The 19,844-nt window shown below is 34.1% G+C and overlaps 1 protein-coding gene across 2 annotated transcripts in view; it reads left to right on the forward strand.

Moving 5' to 3' along the window:
* The window catches only part of THOC1 (THO complex subunit 1), a 46,641-nt gene that overhangs the window by 4,463 nt on the left and 22,334 nt on the right, over positions 1-19,844 (forward strand). For both annotated transcript variants that reach the window (XM_079108341.1, XM_079108342.1), the window contains exons 5-11: positions 3,256-3,374; positions 3,963-4,011; positions 4,563-4,658; positions 6,223-6,305; positions 7,588-7,661; positions 12,575-12,683; positions 14,226-14,357. In XM_079108341.1, the coding sequence (XP_078964467.1) occupies positions 3,256-3,374; positions 3,963-4,011; positions 4,563-4,658; positions 6,223-6,305; positions 7,588-7,661; positions 12,575-12,683; positions 14,226-14,357 (662 nt within the window). The remainder of the gene's footprint in view (positions 1-3,255; positions 3,375-3,962; positions 4,012-4,562; positions 4,659-6,222; positions 6,306-7,587; positions 7,662-12,574; positions 12,684-14,225; positions 14,358-19,844) is intronic.

A 19,844-nucleotide genomic window follows, 5' to 3' on the forward strand; every position in this document is an offset into this window, starting at 1 on the left:
AATCAGGAAAGGTTTTAGAAAGGAAACTAACATGAGAGCAGAAATATGAGACAGTGAGTTAATCAGAAACAGAAAAGGGCCAGGTTCAACATGGGTAGAGAACTGTGTGGAGCAGGAGGGGTGAGAGGATAGTGAGAATGATAAGGAAAAAAGCAGGAGTGGCAAATTAAGGTCATTCATAAAGGACTTTATATGCCATACTGAAGAGCAGCTGGAGAAGAATAATTGGATTGAGAGAGACTGCTGACAGAAGAGTATTAAAATGGGCCAGGGAATAGTATAGGATAGTTTCAAGAAATCTTAAATAAGTTAGGCCTGGTGGCACATACCTGTAAACCTAGCAGCTCAGGAGGCTGAGGCAGGAGGATGGCAAGTTCAAAGCCAACCTCAGCAACTCAGAAAGACCTTATCTCTAAATAAAATATAAAAAAGGGTTGGGGATGCCAATCTGTAGTTAAACACCCCTGGCTTCAATCTCTGGTACACCCAAAAAAAGAAACCTTAAATAAACAAAGTACATAGTAAGCACACAGGGCCTAACACATAAAAGGTGCTAATAATTATTAACATAATAGTTAAATATATTCAGAGAGAAATGAAAACTATTAGTATTCTTTAACCAGTTTGGCTAAAATATTCATTTGATATATTCAGATAATACATGTGAAAACTAGGTTTGAACCTAGAAAGCATTATATATATATATATATATATATATATATATATATATATATATACCATGTAGTATTTTAATTCCTATTTTTACAAAAACTGGAACATGCAAGGTAAAAGTGGCCTTCCAGTGTTGGAGCAAGCTATTTTGTGAACTTCAAGTTTGTAAGTTTTGACTTTACCTGTCAGACTTTTATACAAGCTGCATAAAATTCATTCATTCATTAGGCATACTTAAGTGAGTTCCACAGTGCAGTGTTCCTTGCCTATTTTTTGTCAAAACAGTTTATAGTGTGTGCTTATTCATTAACTTATAGCATTGCCCTTATGAAACTGGTGTTGCTTTTACACTTGAAGTTGTAAAAGGTACTTAGAAACTTAATTGGGAAAGGTGAGGATTTATGAATTTAAACTATGAAGTCTTAAATGCATTTTTATTTTATTTGAGCAGGACATTTTCTTCTTGAAAGAGGATTATTTATGTGACCTATTTTAAGATTGTCTATAAATAAATTTAATTCAATTCAGTGGATATTTTTTGAGCTTCTTCAGTATCAGACACTTGCTAGTTCAAACTTACAAAATGCCTACCTTTTAAAAGCTAGGTCTATTGCAAAGGTTATTAGGATATGCTATGGGAGATTTATGTACAGTGTGCTTCAGAAGCATAGATGAGGTGGTCTGCTTAAAGATATCAGGGAGTCTTTTAGATGCTTTGAAAGGTAGAGTCAAAATTTGCTATGTAATAAAGAGAAGGAAGACTGTTTAGGCAAAAAAAATTGTAAGCAAAATCATGGTAATGTGAACATTTGGAAATGAGAGACGAGTATGTGTGGATGTGTGGCCAGTGTTAAGATAATGAGAGAAATTGGTGTGGAAACTGGCATACAGGCTATTAAAGTTCTCAGAGATCATATAACCCAGTGGTTCCTGTTCTTGCCAGCTCATCAGAATCACTATGAGCCATTCTCTATTTTTAAATGAAATTCCCAGGCCCTTGTTTAGTTCTGTTGACTCATATTTTTTGACAATAGAATACAGGTAATTTTCCTAAATTCTATAATTATTGCATGTGTTACAGACTACACTGTAACAAAAGGAAGAGAATATGCCTCTTGGATCTACAGGCAGTAGAGTATCACAGAATCTAAGTTTCATGAAGGACTTTAATGTCATCTTATCTCTGGCCCAGCCTGCCTGCCTGCTATAACTTTCCTGATAGGTGGTTTCCCAGGCTCTCCTAGACCATGCCCATTGATGGTGTCCTGTTAGACAGTTCTTATTATTTCAACCCTTGTGATGAGTTGAAATATGCTGCCTTAGCCACCCACTGTTTCTAGGCAGTATTCTCACATTGCATTCTTGATGCCTTACCAGTGCAGAGTAGAGCTGGAAATACTACTTCCTTTTTCTGGATATATTCTATCAATGCAGTATTTGGGGATTACTGTGCCCCTTTGACTTTTTTTTCCCCCTTATACCATAGGTAAGTGTACATTTTTAAAACACAGCATTAGTACCATTACCTTTAAAATAGAAAAAAAGAATGAGTAGGGATAGAAAAGTATTTTTAGCTAGTCTAAATTATCTTTAAGAAAAGTCTTTAGGTTTGGGGATATAGCTCAGTTGGGAGAGTGCTTGCCTCACATGCACAAGGCCCTGGATTCAATCCCCAGCACCACAAAAAAAAGAAAAAAGAAAAAAAAGAAAAGTCTTTATTATATTGCTCTTTAGTAATAGTGTCTTTAGAGACAAACTAACTTTATTTTAATCATTCTTTTCCCTGAAACAATACTGTTATTTTAAATGTTAAATCATAGTTGAAATCAAATCAAACTTTTTCGTCTTTTTTTGAAGATAATCTTTTTAAATCAAAGATAATTTGGTAACGTTAGAAAACATTCAGAAATGAGATAAAGGGGAAATCCTAGTCCTAATTCTTCTACTTTTAAAAATTACCATTCATTTTGGTATGTGGTTATAGTTTTTCTGGCTTTTAAAGACATTTATTGTTATGATACACATACAATTTTGAATCCTACCTTTTTCACTTAACATTATATCAAGCATTTTTCCAAGTTATCGTAGTCATCATAACCCTTGTTTTTAATTGCATATATTCTCTCAAATAGCTTAGTGGTGAAGAGAACAGACTGTGGAGCCAGACTGCCTGGGTTCGTATCCCAGCTCTACCATTTATTGGCTCTGTGATCCTGCGCAAGTTATTTGACTTTTTTGTGTCTTGATTTTCCCATTCAATAAAATGAAGATAATGTGATTTATCTCATAGGGTTATAAAAATTAAATGTATATTTAAAGCTCTTAGTGTGCCTGACATATAGTAAATGCTCTAGATGTTATTGAAAAAAAAAAAAATCACCTTTTTAAATTGAGTGTACATATCAAAAAATTACTTCAGTATGTCTATTTTGGACTTTAGGTTGCTTCTGTTTCTTGTCCCTATAAGACTTTGATGTGAGTTACAAAGTGTACCTTTTAGGATATACATCAGAATTATTTTTTCTTGGTTATTTTACTTGAAAGTTTTTTAAACTTTTAAATTCGTTTGTGCTCCGCTTGAAGGTATTTGTACTGCATCTACACCTTTTGTATTGCTGGGAGATGTTTTGGATTGTCTTCCTTTGGATCAATGTGACACAATATTCACTTTTGTGGAAAAAAATGTTGCTACATGGAAATCAGTAAGTGCCTTAGTTTCTTTTCCTCTTAACATTATCTCTGAATAGATCCCACGTTCTGAGAACAGTTGTGTTTTTTTGCTTGTTTTTTTTTTTTTAATACTGTTTTTGAATGTTGATAGACCTTTATTTTATTTTTATGTGGTACTGAGAATCGAACCCAGTGCCTCACACATGCTAGGCAAGTACTCTACCCACTGAACCACAATTCCAGCCCCTTTTGCTTATATTTCTAATATTGCTGATTGCCCCAAAGTTTGTCCCTATGAAAGAATTATATACTGTGCTCTCTTGGGAAAGCCAAGTAAGAACCATGTGGAGAAAAATTTGAGTGCAAAACTTGATTGAGTAGTAAAAATTAACTTGAAGATACATACTTTCAGATGGTTATAGCAGATACTCAGAGTTGTGTTATCTTACATATCTGAAAATATTTTTATTTCTTTGAAAATGCTATTAGCTTGACAAAAGTGAAAGAACAGCAGATTCTTAGCGCATTAGTGTTCTTTAATATTTCACTTCCTGTGACTTATTATTGAAAGGGGTGTGACAGCTTCTGAAGAATAATAATAATTTCTGTGTTAATTCCAGAGTACATTTTATTCTGCTGGGAAGAATTATTTATTGCGGATGTGCAATGGTAAGTAATTCAGTGAAAAAATTATTATTTTTTAAAATGGAAGTGGTTGAATTACATACCAGTGATAACATCAGTTTCTTTTGTTGTTGCTATGTTGCTATTTTTTAATTGGTTCATTATAATTATATATAATAGTGTGAATTTTTGCATATTCATACATTCATATGTTTGCATTATAATTATACATAACAGTGGAACATGTTACATATTCATAATTTGGTCAGTTTTGTTCCCCAGTTGTCCTTCATTGATAACATTTTAAAGATAGACATTAGTATCTTCATTTTTAGGAAGCAATCTGATTTATTAAAACTGATCATTAATTTTAAGCTCTCTTCTGCGTGCAAACTATGAAAGTAAGAAAAATGTTGTAAAATTGTATTATCCATGCTATATTTGTTTTGTTGCTGATAGTAGTTTTTGTGACAATGATTTCTTCCCCCATTTTGAAAACCATTTCTTTAGGAAAACACTCATAACAAACTCATTAAGAAAGTTAGATATTGTTGTAAGACACGTTCTGTGTAACATTCATTTCTCTGTATTATTAGATCTTCTAAGAAGACTATCTAAATCTCAGAATACAGTCTTTTGTGGACGAATTCAACTGTTTTTGGCCAGGCTTTTCCCTCTATCTGAAAAATCAGGTAAGTTTTTATACAGTAAATAACTTCTTTGCAGGAAATTTTCTACTTTTTACTGGATTGAATTCTACAATAATAATAAAAATGGTTTAAAATATTGAAAAATAGTATAGAAATTTGTTACTGTATTTTCTTTTACTTGTACATAGTTATACCAGTCCTAAATATGTAAGTTATCCTGAAACAAAATCATTGATTCTTCAAGTTCAAAGCTTATTAATGTGCAGATGAATCACACTGAAATATGTAGATATGTATGATTGTGGGTTTTTTTTTTTTTGGTACTAGGGAACCTTAGGGTGCTTTACCAGTGAACTACATCTCCCGTCCTTTTCTTTTCTTAGAGATAGGGTCTATCTAGCTGAGTTACTGAAGCTGGCTTCAAACTAGCGATCCTCCTGTCTTAGCCTCCGGAGTTGCTGGACTTACAGGCGTGTGCCACTGCTCCTCGCTCTCCTTTATTCTTGTGAAATGGTTCTGGTTGATATCAGATTCTAGGTTAGCACTAGATGTAAGATTTCATCTCATGGGAAATAATCTTTATCTTATCCCCTGTCTTCCATTGTTCTATAGACAAATCAGATATCTAACTTTTTTGCAGTAATCTAGATTTTTTTCTCTGTTCTTTTTTTTTTTTTTTTTTTTTTTTTTTTTTTTTTTTTTTTTTTTTTAGAGTGGAAAATGCAGCTTTATTAAAGAAAAGTAAAAGCAGACTTCTCCCGGGTGGAAGAAAGGGTCTCTGTTCTTAAATTTTTCTTTTTCTGTGGTTTTCTTCAGTTTTACTCTGATGTATCTATGTCGTCTTTATCCTGCTTGGGATTTGTGGGCATCTTAAATCTGTAGATTAGTGTCTTTTATCCTGTTTATAAAAATTTTAGCCAATGTTGCTTCAGATGTTGTGTATGCCTCTTTCCCTGTGTTCTTTTTTGGATTTCCAATTAAATATCCATTATACTGCCTCACCAAATTCCCTGTGAACCCTAAAGAAATCTCTAAGACGTGAATTTTAGATAGCCAGCTTTGGCAACCCATGCCTATGGTCCCAGACTGAGGTGGGAGGATCACTTGGGCTCAGAAGTTCAGGACTAGCCTGGGTGCCATAGTAAGACACTGTCTTAAAAAAAAAAAACAAGAAAGAGAAAAGAATTTTAGAAAGTATGTATGTGAAATCAGGTGTGGTTTTTATTTCTGACTTGATCTTTTGTTTATACTTTTAGTATTTTATATGTTTGGGGATTTTGGTTTTAGTTTTTTTTTTTTTTTTTTTTGGTACCAGGGATTGAACTCGGTGGCACTCGACTACTGAGTCACATCCCAGCCCTATTTTGTATTTTATTGAGAGACAGGGTCTCACTGATTCACTTAGCACCTCGCTTTTGCCGAGGCTGACTTTGAAGTCATGATCCTCCTGCCTCAGCCTCTTAAGCCCCTGGGATTACAGGCATGCACCACTGCTCCTGGCTGTACTGCCCAGTTACTTCTCAGAATTTAACATGAGTTATATTCTAACACAAGTTTAGTTGTCAATGGATTTACTTTGAAAAATCTTTAAAATTTTTTTTAATAGGTCTTAACTTGCAGAGTCAGTTTAATCTGGAAAATGTCACTGTTTTCAATACCAACGAGCAAGAAAGCACTCTGGGTCAAAAGGTGAGACCGATATAAAACCTCAGAGAACATCTCTGTAAGTTTGTTTTTCAAATAATTCATATGACTGAGCCTTTAAGTCATCAAAAATTTGAAAACTTTTATTTCTAATTTGTAGAAGTAATACGTATTTGTGTAAAAAAAATTCAAACTATTTAAAATAGAAAGTATAGCTAATTATAATTTAAGGTAGGTTATGGAATATCTATTTTTCTATTGGAGTGGTTTTGTACAGTAGCTATACTTAATAGTAGTAATCTAAAGTTGATTATAGAGTATCTAAGCTATACTTTCTGTTTCAAACATAATTTGAATTTTTTTACACCAAATACATATTATTTCTGAAGCCATTCTTAATATTCTCCGTCTAACCTTTTAGGACTTTTTGTATGTATATACAAATTTATGGGGTTTTTTTCCCCAAATTAGATTATATAGTATATACTGCTCTTAAATTCATTTTCTTTTTTTGATGTGTTTAAGCATGAGTACATTTAAATGGTTCATGATAAGTCTTTAAATGAATATATCATTATCCCACATTGTTAGACATTTAGATAATCTCAAATATTATAAAAAACTATTAACAGCATTACAGTGAATAGTATTGTATATATTATTGCTAAATTATGCAGGTGTCTCATTTAAGTAAAATTGCTAGGTCAAAATATATATACATTTCAAATTTTTATAGCTATTGCCCAGTTACTTCTCAAAAGGATTGGGCCAATTTTATACTGCCATCAGTGGCAGATAGAGAATGCCTTCCTGTTTTCCCAACCACACAACACTGGGAATTTTCAATTTTTCAAAATCTTTGCTTACTTGCTATAAATATCTGAAAAAAAGTCTTCATTTATTTGATTAATATTACATTTGAATAATTTTACTGTATGTTGATAGGAATTTATTTTTCTTCTAAGATTGCTTCTTCACAAAACTTGTCCATTTCACTGTAGAATTGTTTTTATCAATTTATGTATTTCCAAAACATTTAGCCATGAACCATTTGATTCCAGAATCTGTTGACCTGTGTTGAGAAGAAAACTGATTTAAATCTTTTCACTATGTCTTCATGCCTATGTTATGTCATTATCATGGTGCTCTTTAGATTTTGGATTCCTGTCACATAGAATTCCTATTTTCTTGGAGATTATGTGTCCAAATGTTACTGTAACCAGAATTCTCTAGTACTGATTGTCAATATGTACGTGACCTATTATTCTAGCATTACCTTCTGCCTGATAACTACTTGATGACAGGCTGTCCATTTTTTAAAATTTAGCACACTGAGGATAGAGAAGAAGGGATGGATGTAGAAGAAGGTGAAATGGGAGATGATGAAGCTCCAACAACATGGTGAGTTTTTAAGCACATTTCTCGATTTGCAAAAGATAATCCCTTAATGATTTACCAAGTACTAGAGTGAGGATATAAATGCTTATAGATTTATTTTATATGTAATGTTCATATAGATGGCTTAAATCCTAAATCAGTAATGGGCTGTGTTGATGGACCTTGGAATTGTGTGCAGGTAGTACGTCATTTACATAGCCTACTTCATGCATATTTGCAGCATTTGAAAAGTCAACCGAGGGCAACCTTTGGAGCTTCTCTTCTTCCATTAAACTTGAAGACCTGGTACCTGGGGGTATTGCACTGACATTTAATGAAATGGAAGAAACAATGACCTCTTCTCTTCCGTCTCTTATTACTATGTCTTTTCTCTTCCTCTACATCCTTGAGCCTTCCTTCCAAATAATTTCTTCACTGTGCTAGTTAGAAGCAGCGAGGAAGAGAAAAAGGAAGCTATGAAGAAAAGCTTACTTTCACTCTTCCAGGTATCTGAGGCAATGAAAGTTATCAGTAGTTGTAAAGAATTGGAAGAATTTGCATTATCATCACCCAGATGATGAAGAGGGAATTGCTGTATCTGCACAGGAAGATGTAGTCCTGCCATGCCAGATTTCAAATTCATACAAACCCCCATCAGCAGCATCTAGAAGTAGTATAGTTCCAGGCTTGACTACAATACTTCCCATCTTCCTTGAGCAAGTTACTTCACCTCCCGACAGCCTAATTTCAGTATCTTTAAAATATAGTAATGCCACCTACTCACTATAGTTGTTGAGAGTATTAAATAAGCTTATGATCAGAAAAGGCCTGCTAAGGCACTTGGTTGTTGTAATTACTGTAGTTGCTGACATTACATAGAGTGGAAAGTATAAAGCACTCTGAACCATGTCTATTTGGTGTCTTGTAGCTAGCTATTAACTACAGTTATTAACTATACAGTTATAGTTTTTCTTGTTGATGTTGTTTTGTGAGGCACAGGGATTGAACCCAGGGATGCTCTACTACTGAGCTTCATCCCCAGCCCTTTTCTGAGCAAGGGTCTTGCTAAGTTGCCAAGGCTGACTTCAAACTTACAGTCCTTCTGCCTCAGTCTCTAGATTATTGGGATTCACATGTGCACCACCACACCCAGCAGTTATAGTAGTTTTTTAGAAACCTGCTTGTTCATGTGCATTATGGATAGGGTGGCCAGGGTGGTCAACTGTAAGATAATGGGTCACCTGAAGGGTAAACAGGGCCCCAAGACAAAGCTAATTGGATGCTGCCTAGACCTATGGAGACAATTCAACTCTAATGTTAAGGTCATAAATTAGTCCCACTGCAAAAGAATCCCTTATAAGAGTATCCAGCACTTAGCTTCCCATCTGTCTATTGCAATCACTATTTTTTGAATGGAGCAACAAGTGTATGGGAAATTACTTAGGGGGTATATCAATATATGGTATTAAACACTATGATTTACAAAGCAGAACATGAGGTCCATTTCATATTTGACTCAAATAGACATCAATAAAAATTTTTGTATTAAAATTCCAACATGTAAAGTCCTATAAAATAGATGAACAGTTTTGTTTTGTTTTAAACCAAGTTTTATATTTTGGTAAAATAGCTATGCCTTTTTTGCCCTTTCTTTTTCTTTCCTTTTTTTTTTCCCCTCTTTCTGAGGCAGGGGTCTCCCTGTGTTGCCCAGGCTACTCCTAGGCTCCTGATCCTCCTGCCTCAGCTTCCTCAGCAGTTGAAACTACAGTTGCACTTGACTGTGCCCAGCTCTAGACATGCAATTTTAGGTAGTAACTGCTGCTTCTAATTTGTTACTGTTTGCTCATGTAATAGCTACATATTCTTGGTGTGGATAAGAAAATCCGAAAGTTTTTGTGGAATGGTAAAGGTGAAACATAAATTGCAGTGGGTTGAGGAATGAATGAAAAGTGATGTAGTAGCAGCATAGAGTCTAGACAACTTTTTAAAGAAATTTATTTATCCATGAAAGAGAAAGGAAAAGCATCTAACAGGAATATAGCCATGAAGCAGGGGGTGGTTAACAAAATATACTAGCATCTCAGTTATGAAAATTTCCTAATATATTTACATATATTAGGAATATATACTAATATATATTAGTATATTTGTGTGCTAATATGCTGACATATTAATACTACCTTAAAATTGATTCTGGGCTGGAGTTACAGATTGGTAGGAGAACACTTGTCTAGCATGCGTAAGGGTCTGAGTTGGATCACCAGCACCACAAAAAATGAAATAGATTCTGTGGGACTTCAAACACATATCAGGCCAATTAAAGACAATGGGAGAAATCAGAAGTCTTTACAGGCAGATTAACAGCTTGAAATAAGGTTGTTATTGATATCAAGCATTAAATTAGATGTGAACTTCTGGCAATTTGAATGACAAAAATGGTTATGTGAGTCTCTCTGTAAGAGGTTGCCTGCCATTTTTCTTGAAACAAATTTTCCTGATATTTCAAGATGTATTTTTATATTCAGTCTTAATCTCTGAGTAACCTCTGTGTATATATACAGAGATATAATCTTTAAAAGCAGTTTCATTTCAAAAATATTCATGTATGCAAATATTGCTTCTTGGTATTTCTTGGATACAAGTAATTTGTATAATGCTTTTTTCATTTTCCGATTTCCTTTCGTGTTTTGGAAATTGTTTTTCTGTGTCTCTTGTATCCATAGAAAACCTGGAGGTATAATCTTATTCTTGTAAATCAGTTAAGTGCGTGAACTTTGTGATCAGTTTTCTTGCAGACCAGGGCTTTTTTTTTTTATATTGTAGATGGGAAAAATACCTTTATTTGATTTATTTATCTTTATAGTGGTGGTGGTCAGGATCAAACCCAGGGCCTCATACATGCCAGGCCAGTGCTCTAGCACTGAGCCACAACCTCAGCCTCTTGTTCAGTTACTTCTGGGTTCACGGCTTTGTTACATGTAGTCGAAGTTGTCAGAGATGTGAATGCACTTTATCAAATGTGCTTCTATATGTTTTACTAAAATATTTTTTATTCTATCTGGAGTTTCTTATATATCTTTTCAAACTTTTGTAGAAAACTAATTTTAGACTTGTAGTTTTATACGTTTCTATTCTAACCCCCTTATTTATATAGAAAAAAACGAAAGCACTTTTTAGACTTTCAAACATTAACCCTTACCCCACCCCTCAAAAATGTGTTAATAAGTATGTGGTAAAAATTATGCTACCCTTTCTTTTTTTTTTTTTTTTTTTGATATTGGGTTTGAACCCAGGGATGTTCAACCACTAAGCTACATCTCTGGTGTTTGTTTATAATTCATTTAGAGACAGAGTCTCAGTGAGTTACTTTAGGGCCTTGCTAAGTTGCTGGGGCTGGCTTTAAACTCACAATCATTCTGCCTGAACCGCCGGGATTATAGGTATGTGCCATTGTGCCTGGCATCTGATATATTTTAGCATAATCCTTTAAAAGCTTTATAATACTTCCCCTCATATGCCTCAGCATCCAAAAACATAATATTAAATGTATCCTTTCCAAAGATGAAAAATAGTGGATGAATTTACTTCCTTTTACTGGTCAGGATCGAGAAGGCAGTTCTTAACATAATGATTCTCTTGTAGATGACTATTGTAGATGACTAAACCAACTTTGTTCCCATATAAAATTATAATCTTACTTATATTATAGTACATAGCTGTACATACAGATAATTAATTTTTGGAATTAATTAATTTTGGAATTGTTGGAAATTTTTGTGACTATTTGAGAATATGAAATAGATGATAATTCCTCAACCATTATAGATGATTATTACCTCAAATCATTTTTTATATGACTAATACTAAAAAAATTTCATTGATTATTTTGAATGATGCAGAGGATTTACTAAAAACAATTTCTTGGGTTAAAAAGTCTGAAAATTTTGCTTCAACATTAGAAATTAAAATATTAATCAGTTATAAATTTTAAATTAAAAGAATTTCTTTCACCACCAAAGATTTGTAACAGCCATATGAGAAGTTGACTTAGTAATGTCATAAAGTCACTAGAAAAGGGCTTATTTTTATTTTACTATCTTGATTTGTATCTTATGTGTTTGACTCATACTAGGACTTATTAATTTAGTGTCCTAAGATATAATGCCTGTAGTGTTAACATAGGTTCAAAGTAATTAACAATTGGTTTAAACAATGTAGAAATTCATTTCTTTTCCATGTCTAAATCCAGGCAGTCCAGGGCTTGGAGGCTAGTACTTAAGTTGTCTAGAGACCCAAGTTTCTTTTAATTTCTTATTCTACCATACTTTGGTGTTTGCCCCTTTTCATATAGTACAGTCTCGTTTGAGTCAGAAGGAAGGAGAAAAGGCAAATGATCAAATGTGGTTCAAAAGTTGCCCATGTGACTCCTACTCCCAACTGATTTTACATGGCCACACGTAGCAGCAAGAGAGGTCAAAAAACATATTCTTCTGAATACCCATGTGTTCAGCCAAAATTCAGAGGCTCCACCAGTATAAATAAAAAGGGTTTATTGGGGTCTCTGAGTCTTCTCAAATTGTAAGTATATATAAATCAGGTATGGTGATGCATGCCTGTATTCCTGTCTACTCATGAAGCTCAAGCAAGAGTGCTGCAAGATCAAGGACAACCTCAGCAACTTAATGAGACCCTCCCTCAGTATACAAAATAAAAAGAACTGCAGATGTAGTTCAGTGGTAGAGCTCCCTGGGTTCAGTTCCCAATAACCGTCCCCCCACAAAAGTCTATAAAATTATTTGTGAATGTGCACTTTTCTGAGGAAAGAGGTCATGGCTTTCATGAGTTTCTGCATAGAGTTTGTGATCCAAGGAGAGTTAAAAACATTTACCTATTTGTAAAATAATTTTAATGATTTAATGTAATGTTTATTTTATTAGCTCCATTCCAATTGATTACAACCTGTATAGAAAATTCTGGTCACTTCAGGATTACTTTAGGAACCCAGTGCAGTGCTATGAGAAGATTTCATGGAAAACTTTTCTGAAGGTGAGTTGCTAGTCATAGACTATCAAAAACCCATTATTTTATAGCTAATGGCAGAGCTAAATCTTATTCTTGTTTGGCATACTTTTGATTAGAGAATTCTGCCTGATACTTTTATGCCTATTTTATAATGTACAGAAGCTAAATTGTAAATTAACATTTAAATTGCTGATTTTGTGGAGTTTTAAAAGTGACTTGAAAATATAAAAGTTGGTAATGAAAACTTTGAGAATTTATTGTATAGTGATTATTGTCAACATAAATAACAAATTGTTGATTTCTTTTTCAGAATACATTTAGTGTTTGCACAAAATTATTTTAGCTATCCTATTTTAAAAAGAGTCTTTAAACTATGACCTGGGGCCAAATCAGCCTACAGCCATAGAAACAAAGGTTTATTGGAATGCAGCCATGACCATTCATTTATCTCTGGTGGTTTTTGTGCTGTACGGTCAAAGTTGAGTAGCTGCACCTAACAGTATAATGGGCCACATAGCCTGACGTAAATACTGTTCAGTCCTTTACAGAAAAAGTTTATCAAACTTGTTTGAGAATAATTATCTATATTTCTTCATCCTTTTTTTCTTTGTCTTTGTCTTTTTTTTTTTTTTTTTTAAGCTAAAGATTTGTTGTCCTTTTTGGTTCTAATCACAATCCGAGATAAGTGGGTAACTCATACAAGTAGCACGGTGTGTGTTGTTATTTTTAATAGTTTTTTAAAAATAGTTTTCATTTTTTATGCAATTTAGAGGGGACAATACCATCCAAATTCAGATTGTTTGTTAGCAAGAAATTGTTAAGGAATTTTCTTCTAGCTAGACAGATTGTTACCTCATTTTTGTTTGGTCACAGTCTTAGCACAGGAAATGCTTGAAAGTTTCCATAGCTGGTTAAACAATTAATTTTACTGGTAAATTTCTGTATACAGTCAACCCTTAATATCAGTAGGTTCACATCTGTGAATTCAACCAATGATAGATTGAAATACTTTGGGGAAAAAAATAGCACTTGTAATGAACACCACATACAGACTTCTTTTTTTTTTTTTCCTTATCATCATTACCTGAACAATATAGTATAATGAGTGTTTTCATCACATTTACATTGTATTAGGCATTATAAGAAGTGTAGACATGATTTAAAGTATACAGGAAGTATGCATAGGTTATGTGCAAATAGTTCACCATTTTAAGTAGCTGGAACATCCTGAGATTCTGGAAATAGGGCAGGAGTGAGGTCCTGGAATCAGTCCCCCATGAGTGGATACCAAGAGACTCCTATATTCTCAAAGCATCTTTTCCCTCAAACTGTAAGAAATCGTATTTCTTCCAGAAGAGAAGTTTCTTTGCTACTTTGACAACACAGTGAAATCTCATAAAGAGTTTTTATCACCATTTTGCTCTTGTAATTTTTCTTGGAGATTGTGCCTAACATTATACATATATGGTTTACAGGAAATAAATTTAAGTATTCGCTACGGAAAAGCACTAAACAAATTTTTGATAACAATGACCAAAAAAACTAACTGATATTTTTACTTTTCAGTATTCTGAAGAAGTTTTAGCTGTTTTTAAGAGTTATAAATTAGATGATACTCAGGCCTCCCGGAAAAAGATGGAAGAATTGAAAACAGGAGGAGAGCATGTGTATTTTGCAAAATTTTTAACAAGTGAAAAGGTATAAATCTTTTCTTTTTCACTGTGAATAATTATAAGTGTTCTTTTTTCTTTCTTTCCTCCCCACCTCCTTCTAGCTGTTAGTCTTTTTAAGTTCCATAGGGATGTTTCTCACTTTACTTTCAGTTAAAGCTGACAAATGTTAGTTTTAAAGTCTCATTTCTGCCTTGAACATGTAGGACTAATTGATTTCAAAGATAAAAGAGGTTCTCCATTAAGTTCGTTTTGTAGACTTATTTTAGAATAAATGAAGCTTAAATACTTTTAAGTGTATGCATTTTAAACCTTAAATTAGAATTTAATATGCATTTATAAAAATAGTATTTTATAATTAGTTTGTCATTTAGGTACAAATAAGGGGTCTTAAAGTTTCCTGCTAATCTGTTTATATTTCTTAATGAGTAATTTCGTTCAAATACCATGCTAAGGAATTGTATATCTTTTTCTAGTCAAAATGGCACAATGAGTTTATGTTTCAACTCGCTCCCTTTGCTCCAAACACATAACAATGACAGGTAAAATCTAAAAAGAGAATGCCGAAAGACAAAGCAGGGCTTCCAGAAACAAGATAAAAGTCTTCATGGACCATAGCTCAAGTAACGAGTGAAACCGAACACTTAGCCTGTTGGACTGTATCCAGAGCAGATGGTGGCACCAGGAGTTTCACTACAAACAGAGATCAGATTTGCTCCATGTGGGAACAGGAACCAGAGCAAGATTCACTCCTGGAAGCTGGGGGCTGGGGTAGAATTTTATCTACTTTTGAAAAGAAATTAAGAAAAAATATTAGCAATCTTCTGCCAAGGCCTATGGTCTTATAAGAAGTTATGGTCCTAAAGATAACAAAGACACAACTTTGTGTCCATCTGTTTGCCTGGTGACTGGATATATGAAACCTCCTGAAATTCCATGACATAACTGCTCCAAAAAGTCATCATTAAAACTATTTCCAGATTTCGTCCCTGGAGCGTTAGTAGAAGCAAATGCAAAGCCACTAGACAGGAGAGGGTGCACACAGAGGGGAAAGAAGGGAAAATAAGTGAACAGAAAAAAACTGCTCATTTAAAACTGATTGATTAAAATTTCAAAATGTGTAAAGAATCCAGTGAAAGATCACCAGCAAAATCACCTGTTGGGATATGCATATATTTATTCCAAATGAAATATACAACCTGACCAAGACTTAATAAATGTTTTGGATACTCAGATACAACTGATTTTCTTGCTCATTTGAAAAGAACAAGAAATTGGGAAACAGAAGCAGGCAGAAATACAGTGGGACAATTGAAGATGACACCTAATTGGGAGCCCCGGAAATGAAAAATGTAATCAAAGCACAACACACAGAATTTAACTAGAAACTGGACATAGATGAAGAGCGAACTAGTGAATTGAAAATACTGATGTTCTTATCCAGAGTATAGCACAGTGAGACAGGTTTCGTTTTTTTAAGTGAAAGAGCAGTTAAAAACCTTGGAACAGAGTGAGAAATTCCCCATAAGTTTTCCAAAGAACAAAATGGAGGGAATGGCATAGAAACTGTATTGAAAAGAATTGAAGGAAGTCCCAAGTCCCCAGATTAAGAGCGTGCTACAGTTAATCCAGCAGAAGAAAGAAAGATAAATCCATACTCCTGTACACCATGTTGTAACTGAGAGGAAATATTTTATAAAAACTGCCACCAAAAGAAAAAAAGATTTACTGGGAAGGAACAGTTATTTGATGGTAGCAGATTTCTAAGTTTTATCAACCACCAATATTAGAAGACAGTGGAGACATATTTAAGTGCTGAGAAAAAACAAAAAATAGCTATGATTCTAGAATTTTATACCCACCTAAATGCACTTAACACTGAATGAGAGAAAGACATTTTTATTCAAAGACTGGGAAAACTTACCACCCAGAGATCCTCGTTTTTAAAGTACTACTAAAAGATGCCCTTTGGGAAGAAGGAAATTGAACACATAAGAAATAAGCGGGGGGGCTGAGGAGATAGCTCAGTCAGTAGAGTGCTTGCTTTGCAAGCACAAGGCCCTGGGTTCAATCCCCAGCACCACAAAAATAATAATAATAATAATAATAAGTGGGATACAGAAAAGAATGGTGAGCACAAAAATTGAAAAATGTGACAGTAAATTTACTCTTAAAACTTTTAGTATAAAAACATAATGTGATTTTTAAAATTAATGTGGAACTTAATAATATAGGAAGGGAAAGCAGAAATGTTTAGTGATTAAAATCCTTGTAATCTTCAGGAGGAGGAAAGGAATGCTGAATAACTTTAGACTTTGAACATTTGTTAAAAGGGTAACCACCCAAAGAAAAACAACCAGTAGTTCTCAAACAGCAGAGAGATTAAAAATAGGGCACTGAGGAGTATAGATTTATCTTATAAATTCACAGATGGTCCTAAGGGAGGACAAAAGGAGCAGAAGCTAGTATAGAAGTAAGTCCAACTTATATCAATAAGAAATTTAAACTGATTTATTTACCTAATAGAACAGATGATAAGGTTGAATTTTAAACTCCAGCTCTGAAAAAAATAAAATTTTGCAAGTCATAAATACACACACAAGCTGGGCTTGGTGGTGCTCGCCTGTAATCCCAGCGGCTAGGGAGACTGAGGCAGGAGGATCATGAGTTCAAAGCCAGCCTCAGCAATAGCAAGGCGCTAATCAACTCATGAGACCCTGTCTCTAAATAAAATACAGAATAGGGCTGGGGATGTGTGTGGCTCAGTGGCAGAGTGCCCGTAAGTTCAATCCCTGGTAACCGCCCCCTGCCAAAATAAAAAATAAATTTTAAAAAAATACACAGCCTGGTGCAATGGTGCAAGCCTATAATCCCAGCAGCTCAGGAGGCTGAGGCAAGAGGATCATGAGTTTGAAGCCAGCCTCATCCATTTAGTGAAGCCCTAAGCAACTTAGACCTTGTCTCAAAAGAAAAATTATAAAAAAGGACTGGGGATGTGGCTTTAGTGGTTAAGTGCCCTTGGTTTATTCCCTGGTACAAACACACAAACTCCAGCTTCATTTATTAATTTAATGAAACAAATCTATAAATTCTTTGGTTAAATTAAGAACTCAGAACTTATTTTACCTTCTATAGAAGAGGAAAAGAAAACCCCAGCTCTTCTCCTTGCTTAACAAAGAACCTTCTCAAAGAAACTTACCTTTCAGAAAGCTGAGGTATCGGGCTGGGGATACAGTTCAGCACAGTAGAGTACTCGCCTAGAATGTGTGAGATTCTGGGTTCAGTCTCCACTGAAAGAAATGGGGGTGGGGTGCTAAGGCATCAGAGGATTACCTGTAGCATTAAATAATATCAGAGCAAAAAAATTATAAAACAGCCAAGAATTAATGTACATAAGAGTTACAAGTTACATTTCTTAGGACATGCAGTTGTTACAGATAACATTTCTAAGAACATTTTAATAGTAGAAAACAGCAGAGTTAAACATTTTCAGAGACATCTCCATATTCGATTGATGCTTTTGTCATTCTGTGAGACCTGACTTTCAAATAGTTGTCCTTTTCAAAAACTTTGTAAGGCAGACTGTCACCAGCAATTAAGAAAGCATGACCTTTCAAGGTTCAGCACTAGAGTTCCATTAGTTAATACCATGAGGTAGGGAAAAAAGTAACTTTGAGAAACTTTAAACTTAAAATATGAAGGGAAAGAAAAGTGCAGAGACTTGTACTAAAGAGACTATGAGGCATATAGTTTGGTTGTAGTTTGGCATTGCAAGATTAGATCTTTCATTGCTTTCATAGAACTTATGACCCCATCTCATAGGGATGTTACTACTCAAAAGCATTGTTTTGTTTACATGGGTGCAGTCAAGCTTTTCATGGGAGAGTTAGGAGATGATTCATGGCAAGGATGATACATTTTTGGTTGGAAACAGGCCAGTAATTCATCTGCATCAATTGGTGGGACTTCTCACAGCTATGATGAAAATGATTTGGCTTGATTTCTCTAATACAGTGTTATCTAGCACATCACTGTTGTGCTTCGGGTGGTCACTAGGGAAGTAACAGAAACCTTATTGCCTTACTCTTAGTATGTCTTGAGGAGAGAAACCAAATCTGCTGTTTATTTTAGATTTCATCTAATTGTCATATGATATGTAGGCAATCTGTCCACCATTTTAATTGAATTAGTCTAAATTCTAGGGTTAGTTTATTTTTCATCCTAATTAAATTTCACTAATTAAATTAATTATTTTTCATTCAAATTAAATGTTTTACTATCTTTGCTGAATCCAAATGAAGGACTTCACAAACTTTACCCTTTGAAATCTTCTAAAAAATTTTTGCTAATAATTGTGTCAGTTTTAGCATCTGGGAATATTTCTTCCCACCCTGAAAAGGTATATAGAATTACTAAAACCTCTTCCTATGATTGACAGTTTTTTATTTAAGTAAAATAGACCCTAAGTGGTCCTTGAGGCAAACCACATAAGCTATCCTCTTTAATTGTGACACTTTGACTCTGAGGGCCTGACAAAACAGCTTCTTAAATATCATTAAATTTGTTAGAAATTTTAGAGCATAATCATCATTCTTAATTATTTTTAGAATCTCTCATACAAGCAAGATATAAGAGTAAATTAGCAGCAGCCATCTGGGAAAGACTGAACACAAGGTCCAAAAGATCCCTTGCCATATAGCCTCTGAGTTTGGAGCCTAATTTGGGAAAAAGATAAGAAAGAAAGCCCAAAAGTCTTGGCAGAGGAGACTGGTTGTTTGATAAATTAAAGATAACAGCAAAGGTAGAATAAAAAATAGTCCAAACTTGACATATTTCTTATTAGTTACAGTAATAGAAACTTACAGTAGCCATGTCAGTGTTATTAAAAATTTTAGCTCCTCTAGAAATAAGAACTCATCATTTTTTCAACAGTTACATAGTAATGATTTACACAAAAGGAGAATGAAGTTGATGTATTCATAAAAGTTAAAAGATCCCTGACAAGCTGGATCGTGGGCATGGTGGCACATGCCTATAATTGCCTCAGCTTAGGAGGCTGAGGCAGGAGGATTGCAAGTTCAAGGCCAGCCTCAGCAACGTCAGAAAATCCTGTTGATACATAGGGCTGGTGGTATAACTCAGTGGTAAAGCCCCGGTTGGTATTAAACCTTAGTACTTTAAAAAAAAAAAAAAAAAAAAGGTCTTTGGTAAGAAAATGTTCTGTGCATAGTATAACTGCTTATGCTGAGTTCTGGACACAGTGTACTGAGGGCAAAAAATACATTTAATGAGCTTTGAGAAGGGGCTACATAGCCCAGAAACAAAAAATTTTTTTCTGAGATAATCCAGCTCTCTCCTCTATTATACACAGGTGTTTATTAATTTTAAATATGCTTTGATGTCTGTTTTAATAGATGAAATAATGTTTAATAGCAGTTAAAGCTACAAATTCTTTTTTAAAAGAATTCTGTCAAGTACATATAATATGGATACATTAACAGATTTCCTCACCTTA

Source organism: Sciurus vulgaris (assembly GCF_902686455.1).
Source record: "Sciurus vulgaris genome assembly, chromosome: 13".
Lineage (NCBI taxonomy): Eukaryota > Metazoa > Chordata > Mammalia > Rodentia > Sciuridae > Sciurus > Sciurus vulgaris.